The 24,895-nt window shown below is 37.7% G+C and overlaps 9 protein-coding genes across 9 annotated transcripts in view; 4 read left to right on the forward strand and 5 right to left on the reverse strand.

Annotated features, from left to right (window-relative positions):
- The window catches only part of LOC100635981 (U5 small nuclear ribonucleoprotein 40 kDa protein-like), a 4,253-nt gene extending 2,481 nt beyond the window's left edge, over window positions 1–1,772 (reverse strand). Inside the window, exons 1-8 of the mRNA XM_019993977.1 lie at window positions 1,613–1,772; window positions 1,460–1,516; window positions 1,337–1,409; window positions 1,126–1,219; window positions 713–878; window positions 536–658; window positions 363–483; window positions 2–39 (exon numbers count right to left, since the gene is read on the reverse strand). Coding sequence (XP_019849536.1) covers window positions 2–39; window positions 363–483; window positions 536–658; window positions 713–878; window positions 1,126–1,219; window positions 1,337–1,409; window positions 1,460–1,516; window positions 1,613–1,738 — 798 coding nt within the window. The 5' untranslated portion in view covers window positions 1,739–1,772. The remainder of the gene's footprint in view (window position 1; window positions 40–362; window positions 484–535; window positions 659–712; window positions 879–1,125; window positions 1,220–1,336; window positions 1,410–1,459; window positions 1,517–1,612) is intronic.
- LOC105311954 (UPF0536 protein C12orf66-like) lies at window positions 1,772–5,204 on the forward strand. Its single transcript, XM_019994003.1, has 12 exons — window positions 1,772–1,860; window positions 2,670–2,782; window positions 2,938–3,075; window positions 3,136–3,299; window positions 3,400–3,534; window positions 3,727–3,874; window positions 3,930–4,040; window positions 4,218–4,312; window positions 4,361–4,526; window positions 4,733–4,864; window positions 4,916–4,997; window positions 5,042–5,204. The coding sequence occupies exons 1-12, from the start codon at window positions 1,851–1,853 to the stop codon at window positions 5,110–5,112; spliced, it is 1,365 nt and encodes a 454-aa protein (XP_019849562.1). The 5' UTR covers window positions 1,772–1,850; the 3' UTR covers window positions 5,113–5,204.
- On the reverse strand, window positions 5,145–7,185 carry LOC100631438 (60S acidic ribosomal protein P0-like). The gene is made up of 11 exons (XM_003384763.3): window positions 7,099–7,185; window positions 6,953–7,050; window positions 6,775–6,905; window positions 6,593–6,725; window positions 6,235–6,381; window positions 6,076–6,184; window positions 5,956–6,032; window positions 5,664–5,750; window positions 5,556–5,609; window positions 5,314–5,473; window positions 5,145–5,260 (listed from the first exon to the last, which is right to left on the reverse strand). Exons 2-11 carry the CDS (start codon window positions 7,004–7,006, stop codon window positions 5,241–5,243), a joined length of 972 nt encoding a protein of 323 aa, XP_003384811.1. The 5' UTR covers window positions 7,007–7,050; window positions 7,099–7,185; the 3' UTR covers window positions 5,145–5,240.
- A 2-nt stretch (window positions 7,186–7,187) lies between these two features.
- On the forward strand, window positions 7,188–8,244 carry LOC100631567 (S-formylglutathione hydrolase-like). Its single transcript, XM_003384764.3, has one exon. The coding sequence runs from the start codon at window positions 7,231–7,233 to the stop codon at window positions 8,089–8,091; it is 861 nt and encodes a 286-aa protein (XP_003384812.1). The 5' UTR covers window positions 7,188–7,230; the 3' UTR covers window positions 8,092–8,244.
- LOC105311935 (GATA zinc finger domain-containing protein 1-like) lies at window positions 8,168–9,445 on the reverse strand. The gene is made up of 4 exons (XM_011404178.2): window positions 9,089–9,445; window positions 8,831–8,890; window positions 8,584–8,761; window positions 8,168–8,380 (listed from the first exon to the last, which is right to left on the reverse strand). The coding sequence occupies exons 1-4, from the start codon at window positions 9,398–9,400 to the stop codon at window positions 8,256–8,258; spliced, it is 675 nt and encodes a 224-aa protein (XP_011402480.1). The 5' UTR covers window positions 9,401–9,445; the 3' UTR covers window positions 8,168–8,255.
- A 12-nt stretch (window positions 9,446–9,457) lies between these two features.
- LOC100636109 (gamma-glutamyltranspeptidase 1-like) lies at window positions 9,458–12,673 on the forward strand. The gene is made up of 15 exons (XM_003384800.3): window positions 9,458–9,775; window positions 10,024–10,041; window positions 10,097–10,235; window positions 10,465–10,588; window positions 10,653–10,720; window positions 10,777–10,850; window positions 10,931–11,130; window positions 11,180–11,398; window positions 11,448–11,548; window positions 11,633–11,782; window positions 11,835–11,955; window positions 12,029–12,091; window positions 12,141–12,222; window positions 12,265–12,363; window positions 12,416–12,673. The coding sequence occupies exons 1-15, from the start codon at window positions 9,487–9,489 to the stop codon at window positions 12,586–12,588; spliced, it is 1,920 nt and encodes a 639-aa protein (XP_003384848.1). The 5' UTR covers window positions 9,458–9,486; the 3' UTR covers window positions 12,589–12,673.
- Window positions 12,674–16,625: 3,952 nt separating this feature from the next.
- LOC105311956 (regulator of nonsense transcripts 3A-like) lies at window positions 16,626–18,187 on the reverse strand. The gene has a single exon (XM_011404208.2). The coding sequence runs from the start codon at window positions 18,141–18,143 to the stop codon at window positions 16,740–16,742; it is 1,404 nt and encodes a 467-aa protein (XP_011402510.1). The 5' UTR covers window positions 18,144–18,187; the 3' UTR covers window positions 16,626–16,739.
- Window positions 18,188–18,229: 42 nt separating this feature from the next.
- Window positions 18,230–22,622, forward strand: LOC100636236 (dolichyl-diphosphooligosaccharide--protein glycosyltransferase subunit 2-like). The gene is made up of 21 exons (XM_003384801.3): window positions 18,230–18,325; window positions 18,376–18,566; window positions 18,616–18,717; window positions 18,797–18,905; window positions 19,070–19,136; window positions 19,249–19,327; window positions 19,369–19,410; window positions 19,451–19,540; window positions 19,593–19,700; window positions 19,777–19,845; window positions 19,903–20,027; window positions 20,089–20,154; window positions 20,204–20,252; window positions 20,344–20,435; window positions 20,589–20,703; window positions 20,762–20,905; window positions 21,730–21,870; window positions 22,004–22,099; window positions 22,148–22,264; window positions 22,309–22,400; window positions 22,464–22,622. Exons 1-21 carry the CDS (start codon window positions 18,298–18,300, stop codon window positions 22,471–22,473), a joined length of 1,932 nt encoding a protein of 643 aa, XP_003384849.1. The 5' UTR covers window positions 18,230–18,297; the 3' UTR covers window positions 22,474–22,622.
- Window positions 22,623–23,003: 381 nt separating this feature from the next.
- LOC100631692 (peflin-like) lies at window positions 23,004–24,887 on the reverse strand. Its single transcript, XM_003384765.3, has 4 exons — window positions 24,666–24,887; window positions 24,188–24,376; window positions 23,784–23,927; window positions 23,004–23,417 (listed from the first exon to the last, which is right to left on the reverse strand). Exons 1-4 carry the CDS (start codon window positions 24,814–24,816, stop codon window positions 23,191–23,193), a joined length of 711 nt encoding a protein of 236 aa, XP_003384813.1. The 5' UTR covers window positions 24,817–24,887; the 3' UTR covers window positions 23,004–23,190.
- Between the last annotated feature and the right edge of the window lie 8 nt (window positions 24,888–24,895).

Consider the following 24,895-nt stretch of genomic DNA (forward strand, 5'->3'; position numbering starts at 1 on the left):
TTTGATCTTGAGTAAAAGGTCTCACGTCCCATATTCTCACTGTAGTGATAAATTCAATAAAATAATAATTATAACAACAACAACGGAGGAACATATTGATCATATGCTTTCATGAAAGAGACAGGAAGGAAGGAGAGGGAGAGAGTATGTCTTCTTGTGTAGCAATTAAGATATAAAATGGTGAGGTAGAGAAAATGTATGAAATAGACCACAAAATTTCATAAAGCAGGTTAAAAGCAAGTCACAAATTTATTTTTTGATAATAAGTTTCAAGTCGCTACAAAGATTTCTTCACAAAAACTTTTGCAAATTACATTTTTTATGCCCTCAAAAAAAACAAGTGACCATTTGTACAACATTACCAGTGTTATCCATTCCATTCGATGCTATGTAGTGTCCATTAGCACTTAAGCTGAGGCTAGTAATGGTATCATTATGACCAGCTAGAGTATACAATACTTCTTCATTACGGAGATCCCAAACCTAAAAACCACACCTCTTATGTAACCACACCCAAGTATTAGTTCATGGATACTTTAACGTCGTTGTCAAGGCCACCGGTAATCAATTGGTCGCTTGTAGAGTTGAACAATACGGACGTGATCTGATACGTGTTGTTGAGGTTTTGCGAGGCAAAACGACTTCGTAAATCCCAAACCTTAAAGACATAACATAATAATAAGTTATTTTTATCAATTTTTGGACAATTTACTCTAGCCGTTCCATCATCAGACCCAGTGGCAATAATCTGAGACCCCCTCTGAGAGGAGGACACGCTATTAACGAATGAGGAGTGTCCTTTAAGTTTCTTGACCCTGGCACCAACCTCTACGTCCCATACAGCACCCAACTTATCAGTAGCCACTGAAAATAGCATACTGAGAGAGAGAGAGAGAGGAGACAGGAGAAAAGATATAATTACATCAAAGTCCCTGTATTATAGTACAGGGTCATCAGTCAAATTTCATCAAAAATGAAAAGGAGAGAATTCTCCATTTTTATAAGCATTTTAAATACATATACATGTACTTATGTGTATGTAGAAAGTTTGGGGTGATTCCAATCAAAATTCGATTTAAAAAAAATTAATTCATAAAGTATCACTAATTAATTTGAGATACGTACGTTCCATCAGTTGAATAATTGAGGTCCATGATGGCTCCCTGGTGTCCTTTTAATACACAATAATTCTCACAGTCTCCGTAGACATTCCATAAAACTAAAAATTTACAAAAATATCCCAAATATTTTTATTATCATTTTACTATTATTACTATTTTATTATTGTTGTCATTATTATTGCTGCTATTATTAATTATTATCATAAACAGCTCACATATTAGTCTTTCGAAGGATCCCGAGGCCAAGGTGCTCCCAGTTGGGCTAAATTTAGAAGTATACACTTCGCCCTAATAGCAATTAATAATAAGTATTTTATTTATTTAAACCACACCCATACTTGATGGCCTAAGAGTCTCATTATCGGAGCTTGTAGAGACGTGGTTCTTGGTGGCCCCTGACGTAATAAAGAGGGAGTGAAGGCAATAAGAAAATTAATAAAATCTCAAAATATAAATAAATAATAATAAATAAATAAATGATTAAATAGTACTGTTGGCATTAAGGCTGTAGCGAGTCCATGTTGTTGTGGAGGGAGCGGTATGAGTCCCTGTCCTCCAGCGTACTGCTGGTGAGGGACTAGAATGCCTCCCTGTTGGGACCTAGGAGGGAATGCCATTTTGTAGAAATTCAGAAGAGTTGATAGAGGGTTAATAATAAAACAAATACAGGTACACAATGTATATGTACATGTAGTAGAAGACAGGGAAAAGTTTCGTTGTACAGCTATTATGGCTCAAGGTTAGCGAGGGAGAGAGAGACTGATGGAAGAGAAGGAGTCTGCATGTACTTATTATGTACTCTTAATCCGTCTACATGGACATTAACAAAGACAAATAACTCGAAAAGTATTTGTCAGAATCATTTCTACACAACTTAAGGACATCAATATGTATCAGAAAAAAGTGGCAAAAAATTGGGGGTGATTTCGGAGCCATTTTCGGGAAAAACCATGGGCTATAGCCTTGGGTATTTTTCAGATTTTTAACATTATCTTAAAATGGCCGTAACTTGAAAAATTGAAGTCGGAATCCGCTCAAACTTTCTACACAGCATAAGGACATCAATATGTATCAGAAAATGTAATAAAAATTTGGGGTGATTTCGGAGCCATTTTTTTGAAAAAACCATGGGCTATAGCCTTGGGTATTTTTCAGATTTTCGGCATTTTCTTAAAATGGCCGTAACTTTAAAAATTGAAGTCGGAATCAGCTCAAACTTTCTACACAGCATAAGGACATCAATATGTATCAGAAAATGTAATAAAAATTTGGGGTGATTTCGGAGCCATTTTTTTGAAAAAACCATGGGCTATAGCCTTGGGTATTTTTCAGATTTTCGGCATTTTCTTAAAATGGCCGTAACTTAAAAAATTGAAGTCGGAATCAGCTCAAACTTTCTACACAGCATAAGTATACATCAACATGTATCAGAAAAAGTAGTAAAATTTTTGAGTTGGCTTTTGACTAAATCCTTAGATACCATGATACCATGATACTTCAAAGATTGTGATTATACTTGAGCATTTGAGTATGTATAACTAATTTTAGGTTTTCTCCAAAATTCAGAATATGTTTGCGTTGGGACTCCAGAAGAGAATGTCCTTGAGACCTACTTCGTGATGCTCTCGTGCTTCAACTTTGATCGTGCAAAAGACCAATGTGTTAGTGAGAAAATAATCACATGACTGTCACATGACCATAACATGACTATCTCATAACATGACTGTGACATGTATGACCATCACATGACTATCACACAACCATCACATGGCTATCACATGACCATCACATGGCTATCACATGACTATTGTTATAGGAACGAGAGCGAGACATTAAGAGTGCCGGAGGGGGTGGGGTCACCTGGTGTGATTTTATGAACCTTCTCTCTCGACTCTCTACAGCTGAAACCAGCTATTTTTCAATGCAATTTAATGGTCGCTCATTTTTTAAAAAGGTACAACTTTACATGTGTAACAGCTTTTAGTTAAAGAGGGACTCATTACTTATTTTGTAGCAACTGTCAGTAGTATACGATGGCCTCCTTCATGAATTCAAGAAGGTTCACGAGGTTTATCATCACAGAAGAGGAGGAACGGACTTCTCTTGGGAAAGGAAACTGGCCGAGCTCCTTACATCAGTAATGGAGTTTGTAGCAGCAAGAAGAGATATGATCGGCTTGTATCCTTCATAAAATAAACTGATTCTGTGATTGGTACATAGAACAATTAGAAAATGTCAGAAAAATGTGATAGATTCTTATCCTTAACTATTGTATTAGCTATCAGATATTGAATACTCTTCATAGTTGCCCCGGCGACTGTATCCGTAGCAACCAGACTCTGAGGGATATAAGGGAGAGGCACAGTGAGTGCTTTCAACACGTCTTCCTGAAACCATTGAAGCAATCCTTCTGGTTAGACTAGCCTTTTATCAACTTATGTACAAACACCTGTGTCTCTATGAATGTGTATAATCATCCTTTGTCTTCTCTCTGTCTGTTTCTCTTTGTCTCAAACTCCTGGTGTCTTTCTCTCTTCCTCTCTCTTTTTCTCTCCCTCTTTGTCTATTTCTACCCTCTTCATTATCCATCTCTCCCTCTCTCAAGGTCAGAGGTAGAGGTACTTTCATTATTATTAAAGGCACAGATAAGTTTATCAGATTGGCAGTACTTGCCATCACTAATATCACTACAATCAGCTCAAACAAAGCTTAGCCTATGGCATGGGCTCCATCCTCCAGGACTTAACACGCAAGTATGATCATCAACATTGCTCTCGTGACATTATGCAAGTACATGTATACTTTTAGACCACTTCCCCTCGCTCTATGCGGTCGTCTTCTAATGCTTCTTCTTGTTTGAGCTCTTACCCGCCTCTCTACAAGTGGCTCTGCACCTTTCACAATGTACTCATGGCAAAGGTAGAGTATAAATGAAATAATTACTGTGTTTTTTTAATTTTCTAATAGTAATTATAATAAATAATACTGATAGTTTTTAATAATAAGTTGATCAAAAACTGTAATACTACTCTATACCAGTAATGCTGTTATTTAGGACTTAGTAGTCATTTCTCTCTCTCTCTCTTTCTCTCTCAGTTCACCACTTATTTTTACAAGAATCTTCATTCCGGAGGTTTTCTAAATGACTCGAAAATCATATCTCACAAATTCCAAGACGACTTCTTGAACTTGTAAACAGAAATACCAATAAAAACCTTTCATTCACACTCTTGCACTAGGTTCTCTGTCCTCTTGAAACAGGCTCCGCCCAATTCCTGCGTCTGTTTGGTATTTGATAGCAATGGACTTGCTGGTTATAAAGGTCCCCAGTATGAAACTCCGTCGGCCGAGTCTCCCTCGCTCTCTGGCCTCAATTCTTATCCGATTATGATGTCAATACCTCAGGTATTTAACCATTATGCCTGCAAAATTTACTTATTGCTAAAACTTGTACGTTTTCTACTTAGAATTAGCCAATTTTGTGGAATTACAGAAATTTCACAAAATTTGCAACAATGATTGCTTAAGCATCAAGTGTAAATCTATATTCATAGTATCTTGGTTTGATTTTTAATCCTTAACATGATGACATACATACACCTTTATCGCAGGACTACGAGTTCTTATCTCACAGAGCTAACATTGTTAGCATGATCATGAATCAGAAATCAGCTTCGAACACGACCAGTATCATATCAACTCAGCTCGACACGAAACTAAGCTGCACCTACCATCTAGCACAAGTTAGGGGAAAGATTAGAAGAGACGACTCTATTTGATTCTCTCCTTTTTAGATTGAAGAGCGCGTCACAATGGTGACAATTGTGACCACAATGCGTGGTAAGGGGTACGAAGTGTTGATAAAAAAGCTGACTGGTGAGTAAGAATATGCCATTATTGATAATTGCACCTTTTTTTAGATGTCGTAAGTCAACTTAGATTACAACATCTAGTACAGGCACTATCAGTGGCTTCAAGCAAGAGAGAATAAAGAATATAATCATGTGATTATTGTTGCTATAATTATTATGTCATGTGACTGTTTTATTGAGATATCAAATCCAAGATTTATAATAATTATAATAAATGAACAAAATACAGTTGAAGACAGTTTCCATTTTAGTCATCTCCAAACAGATCTAAAGATTGACAGCAAGAGGGGAGTAAAGGAAAAAAATGAAGACCAACTCACCAAATCCCATTCCATCGTCGCTGTCTTCATCACTTTCATCTTTCTTTGCTTCCTCTTTCTTTTCTTCTTCCTTCTCTTCTCCACCTCCTTTAGGAGCAGCAGCTGCACTGGCAGCCATTGCTGCAGCTAGTGCTTCAGGATCAGATAACAATGTCTTCAACTAAGAAATTAGAAAAATTAAAATGCACTCTTTGACTAAAAAACTAAATTAAATGAAATACAATATATTGTATATTACTCACTTCCTCTGCCTCCTTGAAATTGATATCAGTAGCAACAGCAATGGCCAGGAGGTTCTAAACAGGATTATACACGTCACATGAAAGTCATGTGACCATACAGGGGCTAACCTTGAACCCGTTAACAATAGAGTGTGGAACAGAGGCTGTCGTTGGATAGCCGATTGCAAGAGACACAGAAGCAACATTGGTCACACCCTAAAAGATAAATATACGTAATCAATCAATGCATCGTTAATAGTGTCACACCAAATATGGACGTGACATTAATGATAGAGCCTCATTGTAGGTAAGGATGAGCATCAGGTCATGTGACAGACACATGACTAGTCAGGTAATACATGCAATTATTATTAATCATCGGCCAAACGGTATTTATAGAAAAAGAGGTATTCAGACGTACTAGCATAAATTTCTTCAACAAGTCGTCATCACTGATATCAAGTACATCGGGAGAAAAAACAGAGCCGGAATCGTACACTAACACAACGATCACATGATCAAATGATTACGGTTTACTCACCTTGAAATATAACAAGACCGTAAGAGAAAGGCATAATCTTCAACATCTGAAGCAGAGTAGCCTCAGAAGCTCCCACTTTCTCATCTTTCTTGATAATGTGGACCTCACCCTAGCCAACAAAAAAAAGACTAAGGAGGTACCTTTCCTTGTGTCTCTCACCAGTATTTCAATGGTACCACGTGCAATCTTGGTCTGTATACGCAGGGCTTGAAAGAAGGATGTCTTCTCTGGACCAAGCCCAGTGTTTTGTGGAGGGATTTTAACGTCAATAGGAGCAAGAGCACCTGCTTTGGCTGGAGCACTAACCTGTCACAATTATATTGAAAAAAAAAGCCAAATAAAAGGCTGATTGATCCAGTATTATACATAGGTCATAAGCAAAAATAATCAATTTATTAAAGTGCATCAGAAGGAAGGCAGCAATGGAATAATATCAACATAAACAACATCAGCTGTGACATATAACCATTGATTCATCATTTGCACTAGCGAGTGAGAAATGGGTGGAGTTACATACCTTGTTGTCCGTGATAAGGTCACGAACGTCTTTCAAGTCTTCATGGGTGAATACAAACCCAATGTTACCCTTTACGTGAGGAAGGAGCTTCTCAAGCTGAGGGTTTGTATCAAGTGCACTACGAATGATCTTCCTAGATACATTAATTACTTAATTTTAGCCACACCCAGAAAATGGCCGACCTTATGGTAGTGTTTTTCCCCATTAACAATATTCCTTTCCCTCGCAAAGATATCCTAATCTGCTGCATCTGCTTAGACCCGACATTATCTGCACCTACAATGAAAACCTTTGAGTACTCGCTAAAGAGCTCCTAAAATAATCAGAATTAATAAAACTAATATATGAAGGTCCACTTGCCATTAGACGTAGAGCATAGTTGGCTTTCCATGTAGCTTTGTCTTCCCTGCCCATTTTCCTATAGTGGGATCAAGGATTGCCTCGGTGGGTTTAAAGATCTATAAATAAAAAGGAATTGTTGTCAGAAAATTCTTTGACTTTCTTACAAGCTACTCAAGAAGAAAGAAATGGAGGAAAATATAGCACGAGGTCTATTTGATGAGCATGCGCATAGAGTCAGTCAGCCAATGTGTGGGAGTAAACCACCATGTGGGTGTGGGTCATTAGGAAAAAATAATATGGCGGCATCTCAAGTGACAGAAGTGAGCAAGGCAAAGTCCTTTGGAGGATGGCAGAAAGTGTTTCAGCATCACAGCGACGTCCTTAAATGCGACATGAAGTTTGCTATCTACCTTCCTCAGGAATCAGAGACCAAGAAAGTCCCAGTAATTTACTATCTCTCTGGACTCACGTGCACAGAACAAAATGTCATTGCCAAATCAGGATTCCAGAGATACGCTTCTGAGGCCGGAGTAGCCATAGTAGCGCCAGACACGAGCCCAAGAGGCTGCAATATCGAGGGAGAAGACGATTCCTATGACTTTGGCTCGGGAGCTGGTTTCTATATTAACGCTACAACAGAGAAATGGAAAGAGAACTATAATATGTATTCGTATGTAACAAAAGAGCTCCCAGCCGCTATTGAAACAAACTTCAACATTGAGCCGTCTCGCAAGTCCATATTTGGGCATAGCATGGGTGGACATGGTGCTCTGATTTGCTACCTAAAGAACCCTGGGTCTTACATATCTGTATCTGCCTTTGCTCCGATATGTAACCCGTCTAACTGCCCTTGGGGAAAGAAGGCTTTTACGGGTTACCTTGGGCCCGACGAGGAGACGTGGAAAGAATGGGATGCTACAGAGCTTGTCAAAAGCTACAAAGGTCCTAACCTTGGCTACATACTCATAGATCAAGGGGCTGACGATAATTTCCTGAAAGAGAAGCAGCTCCTTCCGGAGGCTTTCGTTGATGCATGTCGCGTGAGTAATGTCCCTGTTGTCCTTCAAATGCAAGAGGGCTATGATCACAGCTATTACTTTGTGTCCACTTTCATTGGAGGACAGATTCAGCATCACGCCAAACTCCTCAAACAATAAGAAACTAATAACTAATTTATAATTACTGCTTCGCTAGTTAATGATAATAAACTACTTCATTAATTCACTTTAGTAACGGATGAAATAATTTTGTTTCTTTTTTGATTAGATATAAAAAATTGAAGTGATTTTTGTCTCTCTTTGTTAAAATTGATTTTTTTTCTTCACGGTAACCACTTTGCAGCTGTTTCGTAATTGAGAGTAAAAGATTGTCGGAAACTTTTGGAGTTCGGAGAGTGACAGATGAAATCAAGAATGTCCAAGTTCCTGGGCTCATCGTCATCTGGACCTAAAAGTACACATTAAAAATACTCTAACAAAAAAATCGCTGACTGATATTTAATGAAAATAATATGCAAATTTTGGCCTAAGAAAATCATGCTTTTTCAAAAGAAAAAAGCTAAAAAATCCCAACCTTTTATTACATTTTCTAATAGATGCATTCATGCTGGTTAGAAATATTTCAGATTTAGACAAATTAATTCTATGTACCTAATATAAAATTTCTTGGGTCAAAGTGGGTCGGGTTTGGAGTTTTTGGTAAAACCCACTTCAAAACGGCGTAATGAGTCGCATACTGATCAATGAGAAACCCACGAATAATAGAATAATAAATACCGCCTGAATAATCCAATAGTGACACTATGTCACCTACTTCATAGACAGTACCCTGAGAATGAGAAATGAGGATACAGTTTGAGAAAAGGTTTGAGTTTTTCTGTAGTACATATACAATTACCTTATGTAAGACAGAGTTGCTGGTTTGGAGGTGTGGCTCAGGAGTCGGAGCTTTCATCGGCTGTACATTATGCATGCATATAAAATACATGTATTTAGGTAAACAAAATGAAGTACAATGTTAGGATATTACAGACACACATTTAATTTTAATCATTAATGGAGATACATCAAACATTAGAAAATAAAATGCTTTATCATTAAACTTTTTAGATGCTAAAAATACTACCGTAAGTAATACGGCAACATATAAACTTACCCTTCCTTTTATCAGAGTCCTCCTTCCTTGCTGCTGGTTGCTTACTTGAGGTGGCTGACTAGAGGAAGACTTCTCACTAGTAGCACCACCTCCTTTAGGCCCTCTCTTCCCTCCTTTCCTCTTCCTAGTGGTAGTTGGGGCTGGGCTTGAACTGAAAGGTGGAGGAGTTGGAGTGTCTGTGGAGCTTTCGACTGCTTTTTCTACCTTTTTATGGTTCGTATAGCACTCCAGACATATTACCTTCCCCTCTTCGGCCCTTCTCCATATGGGGCTGGAATCTGCTTCACAAACTGAGCAAATTGGATCCTCCATCTTTTATTATCTGATAAACCACACCTTAGATCACGCCTTATTTTACGTGGGCGTTATATAGTGGGTGTGGTTCACGTGGAAGAAAAATGGCGATATCTTTTAAGAAACTAAAGCAAGAAGAGGATGAAGATGACACTGAATTAGGCGTCTCAGTCGCCGATAAGGAGCAGGTTGTGCTAGGGGAAGAGAAGCACTCTCCTCCTACCAAGAGAAAGTTCACTTTACCAGGTCGTACCCCAAAACCCGGCAATGGGAAACTCCGTGGACGATTGAGCTCTTGGGCCGTGGCATTCATCGCCATTACTGTCTTCACTATAGCTATTGTCATATCTCTTTTCATTGCACTCCTCTTAACAGAACCATACAGACCACCTGGTAAAATACATGTAATATAATTATATATACATGTACATGCACCTCTCTTGAATGTAAAATCTGTCTTGCCGGTACATCCATTAAAGTATAAGAGATTTGAAACCTGTACTCAAATTAAGCATAAGAAACCAAGGCAGGGATTCAATGAGAACGCTACACAGTATATATATATAATCTAGAATGTTTTTCCTTCATATTATGGTATTCACTTTACACAAAATTTTTTTCTCTTTTAAATTTATATATAGCTCCAAGTTATTCCACAGGTAAAATAATAATCACTTTAATTAATAATTAATTAATTGTGGGTGGTATTTGCAGGTGCTGTTGCAGCTGATAGTGCTACGTGTTCGGAGATGGGAGGAGAGATTCTTAAAGCAGGTGGATCAGCAGTTGATGCCGCTATAGTGGCCCTCCTTTGTGTTGGAGTAGTTCATCCCGAATCATCTGGAATAGGAGGGTAAATTAATACCGTACAGCCGGAAATATTGGTGGGAGTTGAGTTTAGGATTTTATGTTTGCCCACCCCATTTTGATCCATTGATCTAGGCTACTCTTTAATTGTTTCTATAGCACTTTCTGTACCAATGCATGTGTACATGAAACGGATGCATAATACTATGAATGCACCTATAAATAGGGATGGTAATATCACCTCTCTCTCTCTCTCTTCTGTCTCCTCTCCACAGAGGTGGTTTCATGACAATATATGATCCCAGCTCTCAGTCAGTTAAAGCTATCAATTTCAGAGAAAAAGCTCCAGCAGCTTCAACAGTTGACATGTATCATGGCAACGGAAACCTCTCGGAACTGGTACATTACTTAACTTCCATAAAAGGACACATCATGTTACTCTTCCTCCCCTCCTCCCCCCCAGGGTGGTCTTGCTGTAGGTGTCCCTGGGGAAATTGCAGGAATGAAACTAGCACATGATTTGTATGGAAAGTATGTGGTAGCATTATTAGTAACCAAATGATGACAGTGTTCATTAAACTGATTAGGTTACCTTGGTCTGACTTATTTTATCCTGTCATTGATCTTGCAAGGAATGGGTACCCGCTCAACGAGCACTCATGTGAGCCAGTCACATGACTCCTAGTCACGTGACATTGTTTGATTTATTTCTTTATTGATCTTCTCTCATGTATCATGTAGTTAAATCAGTGAAAAGGGTTCAGGATGAAGTGATAAATAGAACTAGGTTTGATGAGTGGTATTATCATGAAAATGGAACAATGAAAGGGATTAATGAAACAGTCAAGAGGCCATATTATGCGGATGTTTTGCAAAAGATAGCCAGCGAGGGGCCGAGTGGTTTTTATAAAGGTGACATAGCAACAGAAATAGTCAATGCAGTAAGTTTTTTTTAAATGAGTAAAGAGAGAGGCTACTCTTGTGTATTAGGTACAAAGAACTGGCGGTATAATGACAACGGATGATATGGCATCTTATGAAGCTCTGCTGGAGGAGCCAGTATTCATCAGATACAATGATTTTGATGTCTACTCAACTCCACTGCCTTCAGGAGGTCCACAGATGCTCTTCATTCTCAACGTAATGGAAGACATTGGATTGAGCCAAGAGAGCGAATGGAGAAACCTTACTTACCAGCATCTCGTTGAGGTATGGCCTGAGTTCTTCGCTTGTTTAGACTGTCGTTTGTTATTTCTAGTCTTTCAAGTACTCGTTTGCGTTTAGAAGTAAGTTTGGGGATCCTAACTGCTCTGATTGTGAAGCAGAAAAACTTCACGAGTTACAAGCAAAAGTATTGAGGTACAGACTTTGAGGAATGAGATAAGAGAAGAGGAAGAGAGACTCTTTAATTAACAAAGTTTTAAAAAATAATTTTCATATTAGTGAGAAGTTTGCAGCTGAAATAAATCGTTCCATCAGTAACAACAGCACTTTCCCTCCATCTCACTACAATGCTTCACTGTTTGTTAATGATTCTGGCACCACTCACGTCAGTGTAATTGATTCTAATGGAATGGCTGTCACTGTAACTTCGTAAGTTTAGCCGGGCTTTAATTAGAGTTGTTGTCGGTTTTTCCACTGGTAGTACTGTGAACACTTTCTTTGGCTCTAAAGTGATTACTCCTAACGGTATAGTACTCAATAATGAAATGGACGACTTTTCATCTCCAAACATTACAAATTATTTTGGAATACCACCAGCTGAGGTTATTATAACTAATAATAATAATGACACATACCTGGTCCGATATCTGTTATTATTAGTGTCTTTATTTATAGGCCAACTTCATCAGTCCAGGTAAACGACCACAGTCTTCAGCCTGCCCTACAATAATGCTAAAGGTATAGCTAATTTTATTTAAATTATTATGACACATTTCTCCCTTCCCAGAAAAACAGTGCTGGGGATTATTATGCATACTTGGCCATAGGAGCAGCCGGAGGCACACTGATAGTAACATCAACAGCTCAAGGTAAGGCACGTGACTTATGGGTCACATGATTTGTGTTGCTAGTTGCCCTGGAAGTTAGTGCATTTCGTAAGTCTGTGTCAAAATCCGTTGAGTCGAAACGGCTTCATCATCAGTTGATACCAAATACGCTCTTTTACGAAGGTATATGCCATTTATGTTCATGTACACTAAGATGATTGTTAATTTTTAAAAGATGGTTATCCTCATAATATCACTGAGTACCTGAGGTCGCTGGGCCACGTTTCAATCTCGTCTTTAGGAAAGTCTATAGTGCAGGCAGTTGCTCAAGAAACTGAGGGAGTTCTCACTGCTCACTCTGACAGTAGGAAAGGGACGGAATCCGGATCTTTTGTTTATCACACTTAATCATAACGTAGTGTCTGGTTTTTTTATATCTCGTGTATGATTAAATTCTCTATTAGTTTGTTTGAATCAAAACAATGTAGAATCTATGTACGTGAGTAGTGGCTGATGTAGAATTCATGTAGCAGTTTTTGTAAGGAGTTTAGGGTGCATGTAGTTGATTCGATTAAAGTTTTTAAGTTATCAGATTGGCAACAGGTTTTAAGAACAATGACTATACACCGTTTTTAAAGCACACTTGGTGGTATCAGCAGCCAACAGCTCTCTTCATGGCACCTGCATCCTTTCTCTTTATTTTCATTCCCATAAGGGTGAGATCAAAAATACAACACAATGTACATATTTATTATATGCTTGGCCACACACATGTAGATTTACACTCATGTAGATGTAAAAACACATATAACAGTATTGTGTAGTGGTACATTCCTCTATGTGGGAAGCTTCTCTCCACATCTTACAAAGCTGTGGGAATCCATGCAATATATACTAGTGCAGGTGTGCCATCTTCTGCATAAGTCACAGTAGCTATGTCTCTCCTGTTAGTGGTTGTTCTCTTATTCTTCAGTATCTCCTGCAGTGTCTCCTCTGCTCAGTATTATGTGTCTGATGACTGCAGTTCAGTTACTCAGTCACCTTGTCATCCTTTATCAACATATACTTCGAATATTTTGGATTTAGGTGACAGTATCTTTTACTTTGTTGGAACAAGTGTCATAGATTATCATGTGATTTTGTTTACTTCCAATCTTACACTTCAAGGTATGGGTGAGTCCTCGATTGTTAAGTGTGTAAATGACAGTACTTTTTTACTCACTGATGTGCATCACTTTAACATAATGAGTCTCTCTTTTCATGATTGTGGGTTAGAGTTTTTTATCTGTTCCAATATCAGCTTTTCACATTTTTCAATGTCTCGTGGTTTCATTTACATTGCGTTTGCAAAAAAAGTAGCTATTTCTAACTCTACACTTATTAAACTAGAAAATTTGCTTGCAGATAATGCATTCGATTTTAAAATTGTGTCAACAGTCATCACTGGTGGTACTAGTTTCAATGTCCTTGGTTTTATATATTCTCCACCCACTGAATGTGACTATGAGCAAAATAACTACTCACCGGAAATAACAAATGTGTCAATGCACCAAGCGTCACTCATAGTCTTGTTTGATCAGAGTTCCTCCTATCATGTTGAAGTAGACATCAGTGGCTTTGTTGCCAATGGAATATTTTTTTCTATTACCCCGTTGTCATCTCAAGAAATTCGAGTAAGTAACACATCAAGCCATAGCTCAAAAATAGGATTGGGTATCTCAAATGAAGAAGAATCTGAGTCAATCCAGTCTAGTTGTGATATAGATCTAATTCCATATTTCCAGAGACAGATCTACCTTAAAGTAAGAAATTGTCAGTTTTATGATAACACATATGGATTTTATGATTTAACATCTGACATGGTGACAGTTTCAATTGATGAATCTGTAGCATACAACAATAGATTTGGTTTAATTGTTTTAGAGTCTGTCAATGTTTCTGTTACGAATATGAAAATGTTCAATAATGAGAACAACCTCATCGCATTCAGTGAAGTGTTTCTAAGTAATGTCAGCATAACTAGTAACACTGTAGCATCTGGATTGACACTACAAAGAGGATTCGCGACTGTAGCTGATACTTTATTCATATCTAATAACTCTGGAACAAACGGAGGAGGGCTAGCAGTGTATGACGATTCTTATTTAAAGTTGCTTCCAGGAGCTCGAGTGGATATTGTGGGTAACCATGCTACTGAAAAAGGTGGTGGAATATATACTAACAATTACCTCTATTGTCCATTTCAAAGCAACTCCAATCTACCACCAGTATATGTAAATGTATCAAGAAATTCCGCTGATTTAGTGGGACATGATATTTATGGTATTTTTTACAAGGATAACTGTACAAGCTATTTCAGTGATAATATAAGAGCAGCAAATGTTCCACGTAAAATGTGCTTTTGTGATCCCAGAAATGCCAGCAGGAAGACCTATGCTCATTCCAATTGCCTTAGGCACATACCAGAAAAAAATGCATTTCCTGGTCAAGAGCTAAAAGTTAACATCATTATGATTGGTTTATCGTACTCTGAAGACGATGTTACTGCTGGCGATGTTAATGTATACTTTGATGATAAAATAATGATGGAAAGACAGCCCATCCTAGCAAATTGTTCATCAGTTGAGATTAAACTACAAACTGCAGATTATACTAAACATAATGTCAAGTTTTCTCTCTATCAACATTTTGACAGCTTCCCTATAGCTGAGCTCCAGGTGTCATTTCATAGCGATTCTCTTTACTCCAGTGTCTTTATCAATAATAATTCTCTAGCTTGCAGTGTCTTTATCAATGAGTGTCCTATTGGTTTCTCTGTTAATGGCTCGAGTGAGTGTGACTGCAGTCAAAGTGTTCATAGGCAGAATGTGACTTGTGATATAAATACACAATCTATCACTCACAATGGTCTACTCTGGATTGGAACATATGATACCAGTACACCTTTCAATGCTAATGCAACCAATCCTAATGCATGCATTATCAATGAGGACTGTCTCCTCTATTGTTCTCCTAATCCTGTTACCTTCAAGTTGAATGACACTGATACTCAATGTGTGGATAATAGAGGACACAGAATGTGTGGATCATGTAGAGAGGGATACAGTCTACTAATGGGATCAAACAACTGTGGACATTGTGATGATAAACATACTTACATGGTTATAACATGGGTAACATTGTTTGCAGTGATGGGTGTATTGTTAGTGTTTCTATTGATTGCTCTCAATTTAACAGTATCAGTGGGTACACTCAATGGTCTATTGTTCTATGCTAACATTGTCAAGTTATACGAGCCAGTCTTTTCAAGGAAAGGAGCATTACCAGTCTTAAAGCAAGTGATATCATGGATTAACTTAGACTTCGGTTTTGAAGCATGTTTTTACAATGGTATGGACACTTATGCTAAACAATGGCTCCAGTTTGCTTTCCCCCTTTACCTGTGGGTTGTCATTATTATCATTATACAATTGTGTAGGAGATATGGTAAGATATCAAGACTGATGGGGTCTCATGCTGTTCCTGTTCTATCTACACTCTTCCTTCTCTCATACACCAAATTAGTACGTACTATTGTTATTGTATTGCATCAGCGTGGGGTAACTCTTCACTGTACAAATGAGTCAGTAAGATCAGTTAGTTTATGGTATGAGGATCCTAATGTTGAATATGCTAAGGGGAAGCATGCTGGACTACTTGCATTTGCTCTTGTAGTGTTTCTCTTTTTTATTCTGCCCTACACTTTGTTTCTCTTGCTCGATCCTCTTTATGAGAAGTATCTCTCAAATTATAAAATGTTTAAGAAAGTATGGGGTCATTTTAAGCCTATTATTGATGCTTATAGTGGTCCAATGAAAGATGAGTATCGGTTCTGGCCTGGTCTACTGCTAGTGGCTAGGATACCAATCCTTCTCTCTGTTACTCTTGTTGATAGTTTCATTCGGTCACAGAACTACCTGTTGTGCATGCTACTGACAGTATTGGCTTTGTTGTTCTCAATTCAAGTTTCCTTAGGTGGTCTCTACAGGAAGAGACTGCATGATATAATCGAGGTTTGGTTTCTATTCAACTTGTGCATAATGGTTGCACTCTCGATAGCACTCAACACTGATGAGGAAGTATTGATCTGGTTTAATGCTTGTATTGGTATATTTACCATCAGTTTCATTATTATAATATTCTATCATTTCTATCTGCAGATTTCCAACCAAAAATGGTTCAAATCTATTTTAGGAAAGATATGCAAGAAGCAGAAAAAAAGTGCTACAAAAGTAGAAGATATTGTACCTCATAAAACCGCTGATATGCAAATGAGTGAGAAGGTACCAACCTGTACTATAGTGAGAAAACCCAGTGATCCTCGTGAGTCTGTCGTTCAACTGTTTTGACTCAAATAGACTCTGTGTATGGGAATTAACTCATCATTGAATTACACTGACTGATAGTTAGTTAAATAGCTACCAAATGTTCTGTAATTAATTGTGTAGTGATTATAACTACTGTTAATAATTAGAGTGTTATTTTTGTACATAATTAAAATGTTATTTTGTATGCGTAAGCTACTGTCTATATTTCTTGGTATCATCATAGTTCCTCCTGTTTCCATAGTAACGTCGATCGTCCCTCTCCGAGTACTCTTCTCTCTTCTTCCCACTCCCACGATGGGCCTCATATGAAGGCTCATCATCATCTTGAAAATGATAATAATTATCAGTCGTCGCATGATAGCCAGAAGATGTCTTCCCACCATGTTTATAGTGAGACCTTGATGAGTCCTCTCTATAATAACCACTCCCACTTCTCTTATCATAGCTTGATCTGCTGCTTGTTTTATCATACTGTCTATCACTTCTCCTTTCGTCCCCGCCACGTCTTTCATCACTTCTCCCTCCCTTTCTCTCCTCGCTTCTCATGCTCCTCCTATCATCAGAATATCCTCCTCTCCTGCTGTCTTCATTTCTACTGCTTCCTCCTCTTTTATCATCTCCTTTACTGCTTCTTTCATATCTCTTGTCTTCATTCCCACTTCTTCTACTTCGAGGTGAATACAAGGCTTGATCTGGTCTCTCTTTGCTCTTCGAGTCATCTCCTTTCTTTCTATTCGAGCCTCCCCCTTCTCCTCCACTTGCTTGGTCCCCATTAGTCTTTCCCCTATCAAAGTCTTTACTTTTCTTTTCATGACCGGACCCCTTATCCTGATACCCAGACCCCTTCCTCTCTTGACCGGAACCCTTATCTTGGTAACTGGAACTCTTTTTATCGACCCCGGACCCCTTCTCCTTCCATTGCTTGTCCTTACTCGAGGAAGAAGGCTTCTCTTTTATTTCTATCACTCTCGTCTCTCTTGTCTTTTTCTTTTTGCCCCCACCTGTCGCATATAAAACCTTATTCCTACTCCCTCCAGATCTGCGGGCAATCTTCCTCTCCTTTATGAAATCAACGAGAGGCGTCGGTTGCACTTCAGCAACATGTTCTACTGTATCGAGATACGATATATCAATACTGGGCAAGTGAGCTGTCTCTTTTTCGTATTCCTCGAGGAACGAGACATATTCTGAATCCTTTGTTATAGTATCACAGCGTGGGTCCGTCTTACAGCGCTGCAGTAGGCTTCCTTGATACGGAGCAAATTCCACTATTAATCGGCTTTTTGGACCTCTGTCGGTTTTTGACCCTAATTGAAGCCCGTCAAAGGTATCCCTTAGGTTCTTGATATCGTCAAAGACTGGTATCTCGAAATAAGCACGAGAGTAGGAGGGGAGGGAGGAATTGGATTCTGATCCTGGGACGAAGTAAAAGGAAGTGTATTGAGGCGAAGTGTACCCGGGCCTCTCCGAGTTGATCAGCTCAAGGAGGTCCTGCTCAGTGTAATCGGCTGGCAAGTGACGTAGGACTACTTTAGTTTGATTGAGCTCCTTCTCGGCTCTTTTGAGTGCATATTTACTGGCAGAAATGGTAGCCATTGAAGCAAAATGAAGTTTAGGGGCGTGGTATGGGTGTGGGTAAAATTGATTGTGTTATTATCTGTAGGCGGAGCTTTAGTCACATGATTTTTGAGGTTAATCACGTGATTACCAATACTAACCTCGTGTATTGTCTCTTTGATAGGGAGGGATAATGGAGTCTTTTTTAACAAGTAGAGCAGGTGAAAAGGACCTCATAAAATATTACATAATTTAAAAAATACCCAAACAGGTTTTATATTTGGATTTCTCCTCCTTTTCTCGAGTTCCCTAACAACAGCCACCCCTTCCCTCCAAGATGTGATAGGATCACGTGATCAGGAGAGACTAAAAGGACTTTTTGAGTTCAAATCCCTCGATAATCTTGCAAGTGCTTATTACGTTTCGAGGGGCGTGGCATTATTAGGAGGCGATAATAATAAAGTCAGTGGGTGCGGTCATTGCACAATATTACTATTGCCATGGTAACTAGGTATTCTCAAATGTTTGCTCGTACCTCAAGAAGGCGAATATTGAGACGCCTTTGGATTATTTCTATGCATCATCAGCACTTGCAGCAATCAAAGGATGTGACGTGAGTGGAAATAATTTTATGGCTACCTTTATATTTATTTTGTTGTTGAGCTTTTGACTTTTTTTATTCATACATGTAGTTTTCAATGAAGTCTTCAGAGAAGAGTCTTGTTGGTATGTTATCCAGTGGAGAGAGGAATTCGAGTGAACTGTATTGGATAGCAACCTCACTTGTCAACATTGGATCATGTATGTGTAAAAGAAAGGGAGGGAGAGAGAGGGAGAGAGAGAGTGAGGGGGGAATCAATTCAATACAGAATAGAGTTCTCTTGGCACTGCACCATGTTTTGTTATAGTGCCAGGACAAGGGTCATTGTGATGATTATTGTTTTATTTTATGATTGTATTTTCAGCTCTCCCTAAGTCATTGACTGTGTCAAGTTTGACTGATCTTGTTGATAAAGAAGAAGCACTTGCCAGGTGAGAGAGAAAGGGGGGAGGGAGGGAGGATAAAGAGTGGTAAATGTTGCATAGTGACTTGAAAATAAAAAGGTAATAATCAAGAAAGTGACATGTCTTTTTTTGTATGCAGGTATGGACATGTTTTCATGATTGGATCATTGTTCCCGCCTAAAACTGAAGGCCTTTCCTCTCTCACCGATCTCATTGAGGTTGATTAATAGTTATTAAAATTAATTAATACTTATTATAGGATGTCGTGGCTCAAGCTGATGAAGCTGGTTCCACACTCTACGTAAGTTTGAAATTATTACTCTATTTAATGCCCGATTCAGTTTGAAGGAGGCCTAGCTATAACTTCGGACATAGTAACTGGAGTATTTAACTTGGCACTCAAAACAGGTACTGCACCTGCTCTGTCATTGGTAAGTAGGTCATGTGAATATCATGTGATAGTCATGTGATGTGTTATAATAGGATCAGGTAACTCAGTTCGGTAACTACTTGCTCTCCAGTAAAGATACCAGCTGTGTGTGTGACGCCTTTCATTTGTTACAAGCCGCCTCTGTCCTCTCTAATAACAAGGTAATGGATGGATAAATAAATAAATATAAATAAATAAATAAATACGTGTAAATATTGTTGTTTTTTTGTTATTTAGTTTGTAGTCCCAGCTAGTTTACTGAGATCTGATTATGATAACATTAATCCTCAGGAGAGCAGCATGAGCGTAAGTACTTTATATAAATTATTTCTTTTCTTCCACACTTATTCATTTTATTTCCAGTTATCATTGTCCAATATGATGGGAGGAGCAGTAGGCGGCCAGTCTACAGTGATACTAAAGTCAATCAAAGATTCTTCCGGAAAGACGACAAACCTTGATAAGAAGCTAACACCTCAAGCTAATGGGTACTTATCGATGTGTTTATATATGTCTTAGGACCAAATTGGTGTCTCTTCTCTCATTTAGTTTGGAATATACCGTTTCTTTGTCAGACTATGCTTCACAGGCTGGACATTACGTATTAACTTTTAAGTAACTCTACATTTTAAATTGTAAGACAATTTTCTATCATACAATGTAGCTCTGAAATGAAGGAAAAGTCTCCGGTAGCTAGCTTGACTGATGTTCAGGTATAATAAAATGTATATGTATTATTATTATTATTATTATTTGTGTGACTGTTGGTCACATGACTTTTAATCACATGATCTGCCCCTTTAGGTGGGTTTCACTGTTAGTTTCTCTGTGAGTGTGGAGTCGGCAGTATTGGATGTTGTGGAAAAGGAACAGAATATTGTATTGAAGAGTATAAAGTGAATAATGATACAATTTGTTTTATAAATTAGAAAAATACATGTATGCCTATACATGTATATAATGTATTGAATAAAATAAATACATGCATGTACATTAAAGAAGAGAGGTATCCATATCTCTAACTCATGATTCTTTATTCTCTTCTCTAGTCTCAATTACCCATCTCTTGCTAGTGAAGTCCCAGTTGCTGATCATTCGGCTAAGCTTAAGATGACCTTTGATCTTGTGAATAAAGCGGATAAGACAAAAGTAACACTACATCAGGTCAGGGGATTATCAAGGAGTAAGAGATTTGATAATCATGTCTGTTAATAATTTTTAGGTTTTTGTTCGTCTTGTTTCTGATAAAGGGGAGGAGATATTTTTTGTGGCCACGCCCACAGATTCTCGTAGCTATGTTTTTGAACTTGACGTTGCTAAAACGGCCAAAGACTCGTTTAACCATCAATCTGGGACTTATAGCATGGTAAGATACTGTACTTCACAGTACAAGCGTGGAGTAATAGTCTTAGTTGAGCTAAAGAGCTTCAAAGTTAAGCCTTTATTATGGCATACAGCTTTTTGGAATAACTTTTTAAAATGAAAAAAAATCCAATTTTGGTCGGAATCATCTCAAACTTGCTACACAACATAAGAACATGTATATGTATCAGATGACATTATAAAAATGAAGAATTCTCTCCTAGTCATTTTTGGTGAAATTTGGTCAAAATCCCTGTACTATAGTACAGGGACTTTTTCTCGATTTTGGAGCAACTTTAAAAATTCATAAAAAATCTAATTTTGGCCGGAAGCAGCTCAAACTTGCTACACAGCATAAGAACATGTATATGTATCAGATAGAATTATAAAAATGAAGAATTTTCTCCTAGTCATTTTTGGTGAAATTTGTTCAAAATCCCTGTACTATAGTACAGGGACTTTTTCTCGATTTTGGAGCAACTTTAAAAATTCATAAAAAATCTAATTTTGGCCGGAAGCAGCTCAAACTTGCTACACAGCATAAGAACATGTATATGTATCAGATAGAATTATAAAAATGAAGAATTCTCTCCTAGTCATTTTTGGTGAAATTTGGTCAAAATCCCTGTACTATAGTACAGGGACTTTTTCTCAATTTTGGAGCAACTTTAAAAATTTATAAAAAATCTTGTTTTGGCCGGAATTAGCTCAAACTTGCTACACAACATAAGAACATGTATATGTAATTGGAAGAGATTATAAAAATGAAGAATTCTCTCCTAGTCATTTTTGACAAAATACGTAATTCTTTCTTTTCTATATTTACAGACACTAGTAGTTGGTGGGGCTACTCTACAGAATCCTGTCTCGTGGGATATCGGTAAAGTAACTTTAAAATTCTCTGGGACTCCAAAAGTACCGACAACTGATGAGCATGAGTATCGCTATAAAGCAAGACCAGAAATACACGTAATAATAATAATAATAATAATAATAATAATAATAATAATAATAATAATAGTAATAATAATATAACAATGATAATAGTAATAATGATAATAATAATAATAATAATAGTACAATATTTTGTCTAAAAATATAGCACAAGTTTCAGGACCCAGAGAAGCTCCCTCCCTCCATTGTCTCCCTCACCTTCTCTGGTCTAGTTCTCCTCCCTCTTGCTGTACTTATGCTACTGGTGAGTGGTTGTCATGGTAACTCGCTCTTACCCCGCCCCTTTTTCTAGTGGCTGATCTTAGGCGTTAATTTGTCTAATATTACAGTGTCCGGCCCCTGGGGGTTAATTTTTCATATTGGACTCATTAGCATATTTGTATTATATTATTTATTCTGGACTCAATTGGTATGTTAGAGTGGGCGTGGTCTTACAATACCATATTGCAATAGAACATGTTTCAAACTCTCAAGTTCTTAGTTCCTGTGGGCGGAGTTACTGTTGTTGCTGGCAACCAAATGTTAAGAAAAATAGCAAAGAGCAAGTATGTATATTTATTATAATTAATTATTGTTGTTGTTGTTATTATTATTTTGTTGTTGTTTAGATCTCTGTAAGTGGAAGAGGAGACTTGATGTTGTAAATGATAACTGGGTTAGGTTTTATTAATATTAATAATAATAATAATAATTGATAAGTATTAGCTGTTTCTCTTTCACTCCTTTTCATTGTTTTATTTTCTAAATATAACTGTACTAATAATCAATTTTAATGTGGAACCACTCTCTCTTAAGAATGTATGAGAAGGCACTACTTTGACATTTATCAAAGAGTTGGCAAATTGAGCTCTGTTTGCCAAAAGTTTGGTCTCCAATTTGATGAGCTTCAGTGGCAGTATTGACATGGCCAACATTTTAATTACCAAACCTCTTCATAGAGTCAACTTTTGGCACTCTAAATCTATGGTACTGTATAGCTGGAATTTAATTTTGCTGTTCATCATAAAAACGCACAATTTAATTCCGCAAAGCATTATAAGTAATCAACAGTACACGCCTACACCAGCAAAATTAAATTCCACAAACATTAAAATTAGCTATATGGGTACAAAATCGCAAAATATAATTCCCGCAAACTTTTCCAGATATACGGTATTTCACCATTGATACATGTGACTCATTAACAAAATTAATACTGACCCACTCGCAAAAAAACAGTTCGAAATTCAAACACTAACAAAGAAGGGATAATTGATAATAATAATAATAATAGTTATTATCACTATAAATGCTATATTAAAATATAGTCCATTGGGTGTTTGGTGGATCAACCAATCAAGGTTTATTGCTGATTGCCATTGTCATGAAGTCTTCGTAAGCCACTTGAATGGTTCCATCAAGGTTGGTATCACGAACTCTGAACGCATCAGTGAGCGATCTTAGCATCACACAGGACTGGATGAAATCGTCAAATTTGAGAGATTTCTTTTCGGCACGGTCAAATTTTACCACTATTAATTGGCAGAATGCCATAGAGACACGGAAGCCCATTTCATTGTAAGCTAGAATAAAGAGATAATAGCGATTGTGTGATTATTAATTTTATGCAATTTTGTAATCCTGTTCACACCTTTTTGAAGTAATAACAAGATCAGGCAGGGAAATTTCCCCTTTAAAAATAGGGAAATTACCTTGAATTTTATAAAGCCTGGTTTTGATATAGTGGGGCTGTTGTATGGATTCTGTGAGTAGCATACAACTGTTGTAGAGATAGACCTGATTTCTATCTCCAGGATTGTTGCAACAGTGTTGTAAGGCTATTGTAATGGAAACCAACCAGGCTTTAGTAAAGTTTCCGTAAAATATATTAAGGAAGTTTCCTTAAAATTACTTATTAAAATTATCTCTCTTTATTTCCTCTCCTTTACCTGTGTATAATTCTCCAGCATCAATGTTGCCAGATCTGTCTTTGTCATATCTGTTAAACACTTCCTTCCATTGGTTGATGTATGCCCATAACTGAGCAAACTCGTGGAGGCCAATAGTGCCACTGTTATCATGATCAAATATACCTAGAGAGAGGAGGGAGAGATCAAGATGGAGTGTTTCATTCCAATTGTCATTAATTGCCAAAACAATTTATACATGTACATCAAAAATAGAACATACATAAGGCTCAGTTTCCTGCCTGTATGGTGTACATGGTACCTGTTTTTCATTATAATCAATCATGAAATTGAAACAAGATGATAATGAAGAGTAAATAATTACACCACCTTGCCTGCCCACCCATAAAACAGGAAGCTACAAAATTCAAATGGCCAAGTCTTACCAATCATCAGTCTACAAGTCTCGGCATTGAAATGTGACCAGTTGCTGTTTGTTAAAGCTTGCTGGAGCTCAGCTGCTGTTATCTGCCCGCTGTGATCAGCGTCCACGGTAACAAACCAGCTGTAGAGGGTAGGGTCAACACCAGGGGGACAACCTGGTGGACCGCTAGGAGCTGGAGGAGCACCATAACCTAAAAATCATAATAATTTTATGTATTTTTCTTTAGCGAAATTTCATGAGTGTAGTCTACAGTATATGTACACTTGCATTGAGGAGTATATAACCCGCGAAAATGAAAAAGTTTAAATTTTGACAATTTTCACTGTACAGGTGGTCAGACTAAGCATGGATCATTCAGTTTCAAGTTTTCTAGTGCCAAAAGGGTAACATTCACCAAAACTTTGTATAAGTACACCCCAAAATGAGAGAAGAAGAATCCCTTATTAATATAACGTAGATACACTATGTATATAACTGACCAGGATGGCCTCCTTGAGGGTATCCTCCATAGCCAGGAGGTTGCTGGTGGCCATACTGCTGGTAGCCGCCTGGAGGAGGCTGTTGATAGGCCCCTCCGGCTGGTGGAGGCTGTTGATAACCGCCATATTGCTGCTGGGGATAACCAGACATTGTTATAATAAGAGAAGAGAAAGATGCCCTTCACAATTTACAACAAAATTCTAAATCATCATATGGGCGGGGCCTAGTA

The sequence above is a fragment of the Amphimedon queenslandica genome, unplaced genomic scaffold, assembly GCF_000090795.2.
Source record: "Amphimedon queenslandica unplaced genomic scaffold, v1.1 AMPQUscaffold_13484, whole genome shotgun sequence".
NCBI lineage: Eukaryota > Metazoa > Porifera > Demospongiae > Haplosclerida > Niphatidae > Amphimedon > Amphimedon queenslandica.

What these genes read in the sequence shown, in the direction of transcription:
- LOC105311935 (XM_011404178.2), bottom strand. Translation starts at nt 9,400, where the DNA reads ATGGAGGATCCAATTTGCTCAGTTTGTGAAGCAGATTCCAGCCCCATA. An exon ending in GGACTCTGATAAAAGGAAGG is followed by an intron (nt 8,891 to 9,088) that starts GTAAGTTTATAT and finishes CATAATGTACAG; the next exon opens with CCGATGAAAGCTCCGACTCC. An exon ending in GCAACTCTGTCTTACATAAG is followed by an intron (nt 8,762 to 8,830) that starts GTAATTGTATAT and finishes TCTCATTCTCAG; the next exon opens with GGTACTGTCTATGAAGTAGG.
- LOC105311956 (XM_011404208.2), bottom strand. Translation starts at nt 18,143, where the DNA reads ATGGCTACCATTTCTGCCAGTAAATATGCACTCAAAAGAGCCGAGAAG.
- LOC100636236 (XM_003384801.3), top strand. Translation starts at nt 18,298, where the DNA reads ATGGAGTCTTTTTTAACAAGTAGAGCAG. An exon ending in TAGGAGGCGATAATAATAAA is followed by an intron (nt 18,567 to 18,615) that starts GTCAGTGGGTGC and finishes CATGGTAACTAG; the next exon opens with GTATTCTCAAATGTTTGCTC. An exon ending in CTGCACCTGCTCTGTCATTG is followed by an intron (nt 19,541 to 19,592) that starts GTAAGTAGGTCA and finishes GTGTTATAATAG; the next exon opens with GATCAGGTAACTCAGTTCGG.
- LOC100631567 (XM_003384764.3), top strand. Translation starts at nt 7,231, where the DNA reads ATGGCGGCATCTCAAGTGACAGAAGTGAGCAAGGCAAAGTCCTTTGGA.
- LOC100636109 (XM_003384800.3), top strand. Translation starts at nt 9,487, where the DNA reads ATGGCGATATCTTTTAAGAAACTAAAGCAAGAAGAGGATGAAGATGAC. An exon ending in CTTACCAGCATCTCGTTGAG is followed by an intron (nt 11,399 to 11,447) that starts GTATGGCCTGAG and finishes TGTTATTTCTAG; the next exon opens with TCTTTCAAGTACTCGTTTGC. An exon ending in GCCCTACAATAATGCTAAAG is followed by an intron (nt 12,092 to 12,140) that starts GTATAGCTAATT and finishes CTCCCTTCCCAG; the next exon opens with AAAAACAGTGCTGGGGATTA.
- LOC100631438 (XM_003384763.3), bottom strand. Translation starts at nt 7,006, where the DNA reads ATGGGCAGGGAAGACAAAGCTACATGGAAAGCCAACTATGCTCTACGT. An exon ending in CGGTCTTGTTATATTTCAAG is followed by an intron (nt 6,033 to 6,075) that starts GTGAGTAAACCG and finishes TCGTTGTGTTAG; the next exon opens with TGTACGATTCCGGCTCTGTT. An exon ending in CGACGATGGAATGGGATTTG is followed by an intron (nt 5,261 to 5,313) that starts GTGAGTTGGTCT and finishes GTCAATCTTTAG; the next exon opens with ATCTGTTTGGAGATGACTAA.
- LOC105311954 (XM_019994003.1), top strand. An exon ending in ATCGTGCAAAAGACCAATGT is followed by an intron (nt 2,783 to 2,937) that starts GTTAGTGAGAAA and finishes CTATTGTTATAG; the next exon opens with GAACGAGAGCGAGACATTAA. An exon ending in AGAAGAGATATGATCGGCTT is followed by an intron (nt 3,300 to 3,399) that starts GTATCCTTCATA and finishes CTATTGTATTAG; the next exon opens with CTATCAGATATTGAATACTC.
- LOC100631692 (XM_003384765.3), bottom strand. Translation starts at nt 24,816, where the DNA reads ATGTCTGGTTATCCCCAGCAGCAATATGGCGGTTATCAACAGCCTCCA. An exon ending in GACTTGTAGACTGATGATTG is followed by an intron (nt 23,928 to 24,187) that starts GTAAGACTTGGC and finishes TCCTCTCTCTAG; the next exon opens with GTATATTTGATCATGATAAC. An exon ending in TGCTGGAGAATTATACACAG is followed by an intron (nt 23,418 to 23,783) that starts GTAAAGGAGAGG and finishes TCTTTATTCTAG; the next exon opens with CTTACAATGAAATGGGCTTC.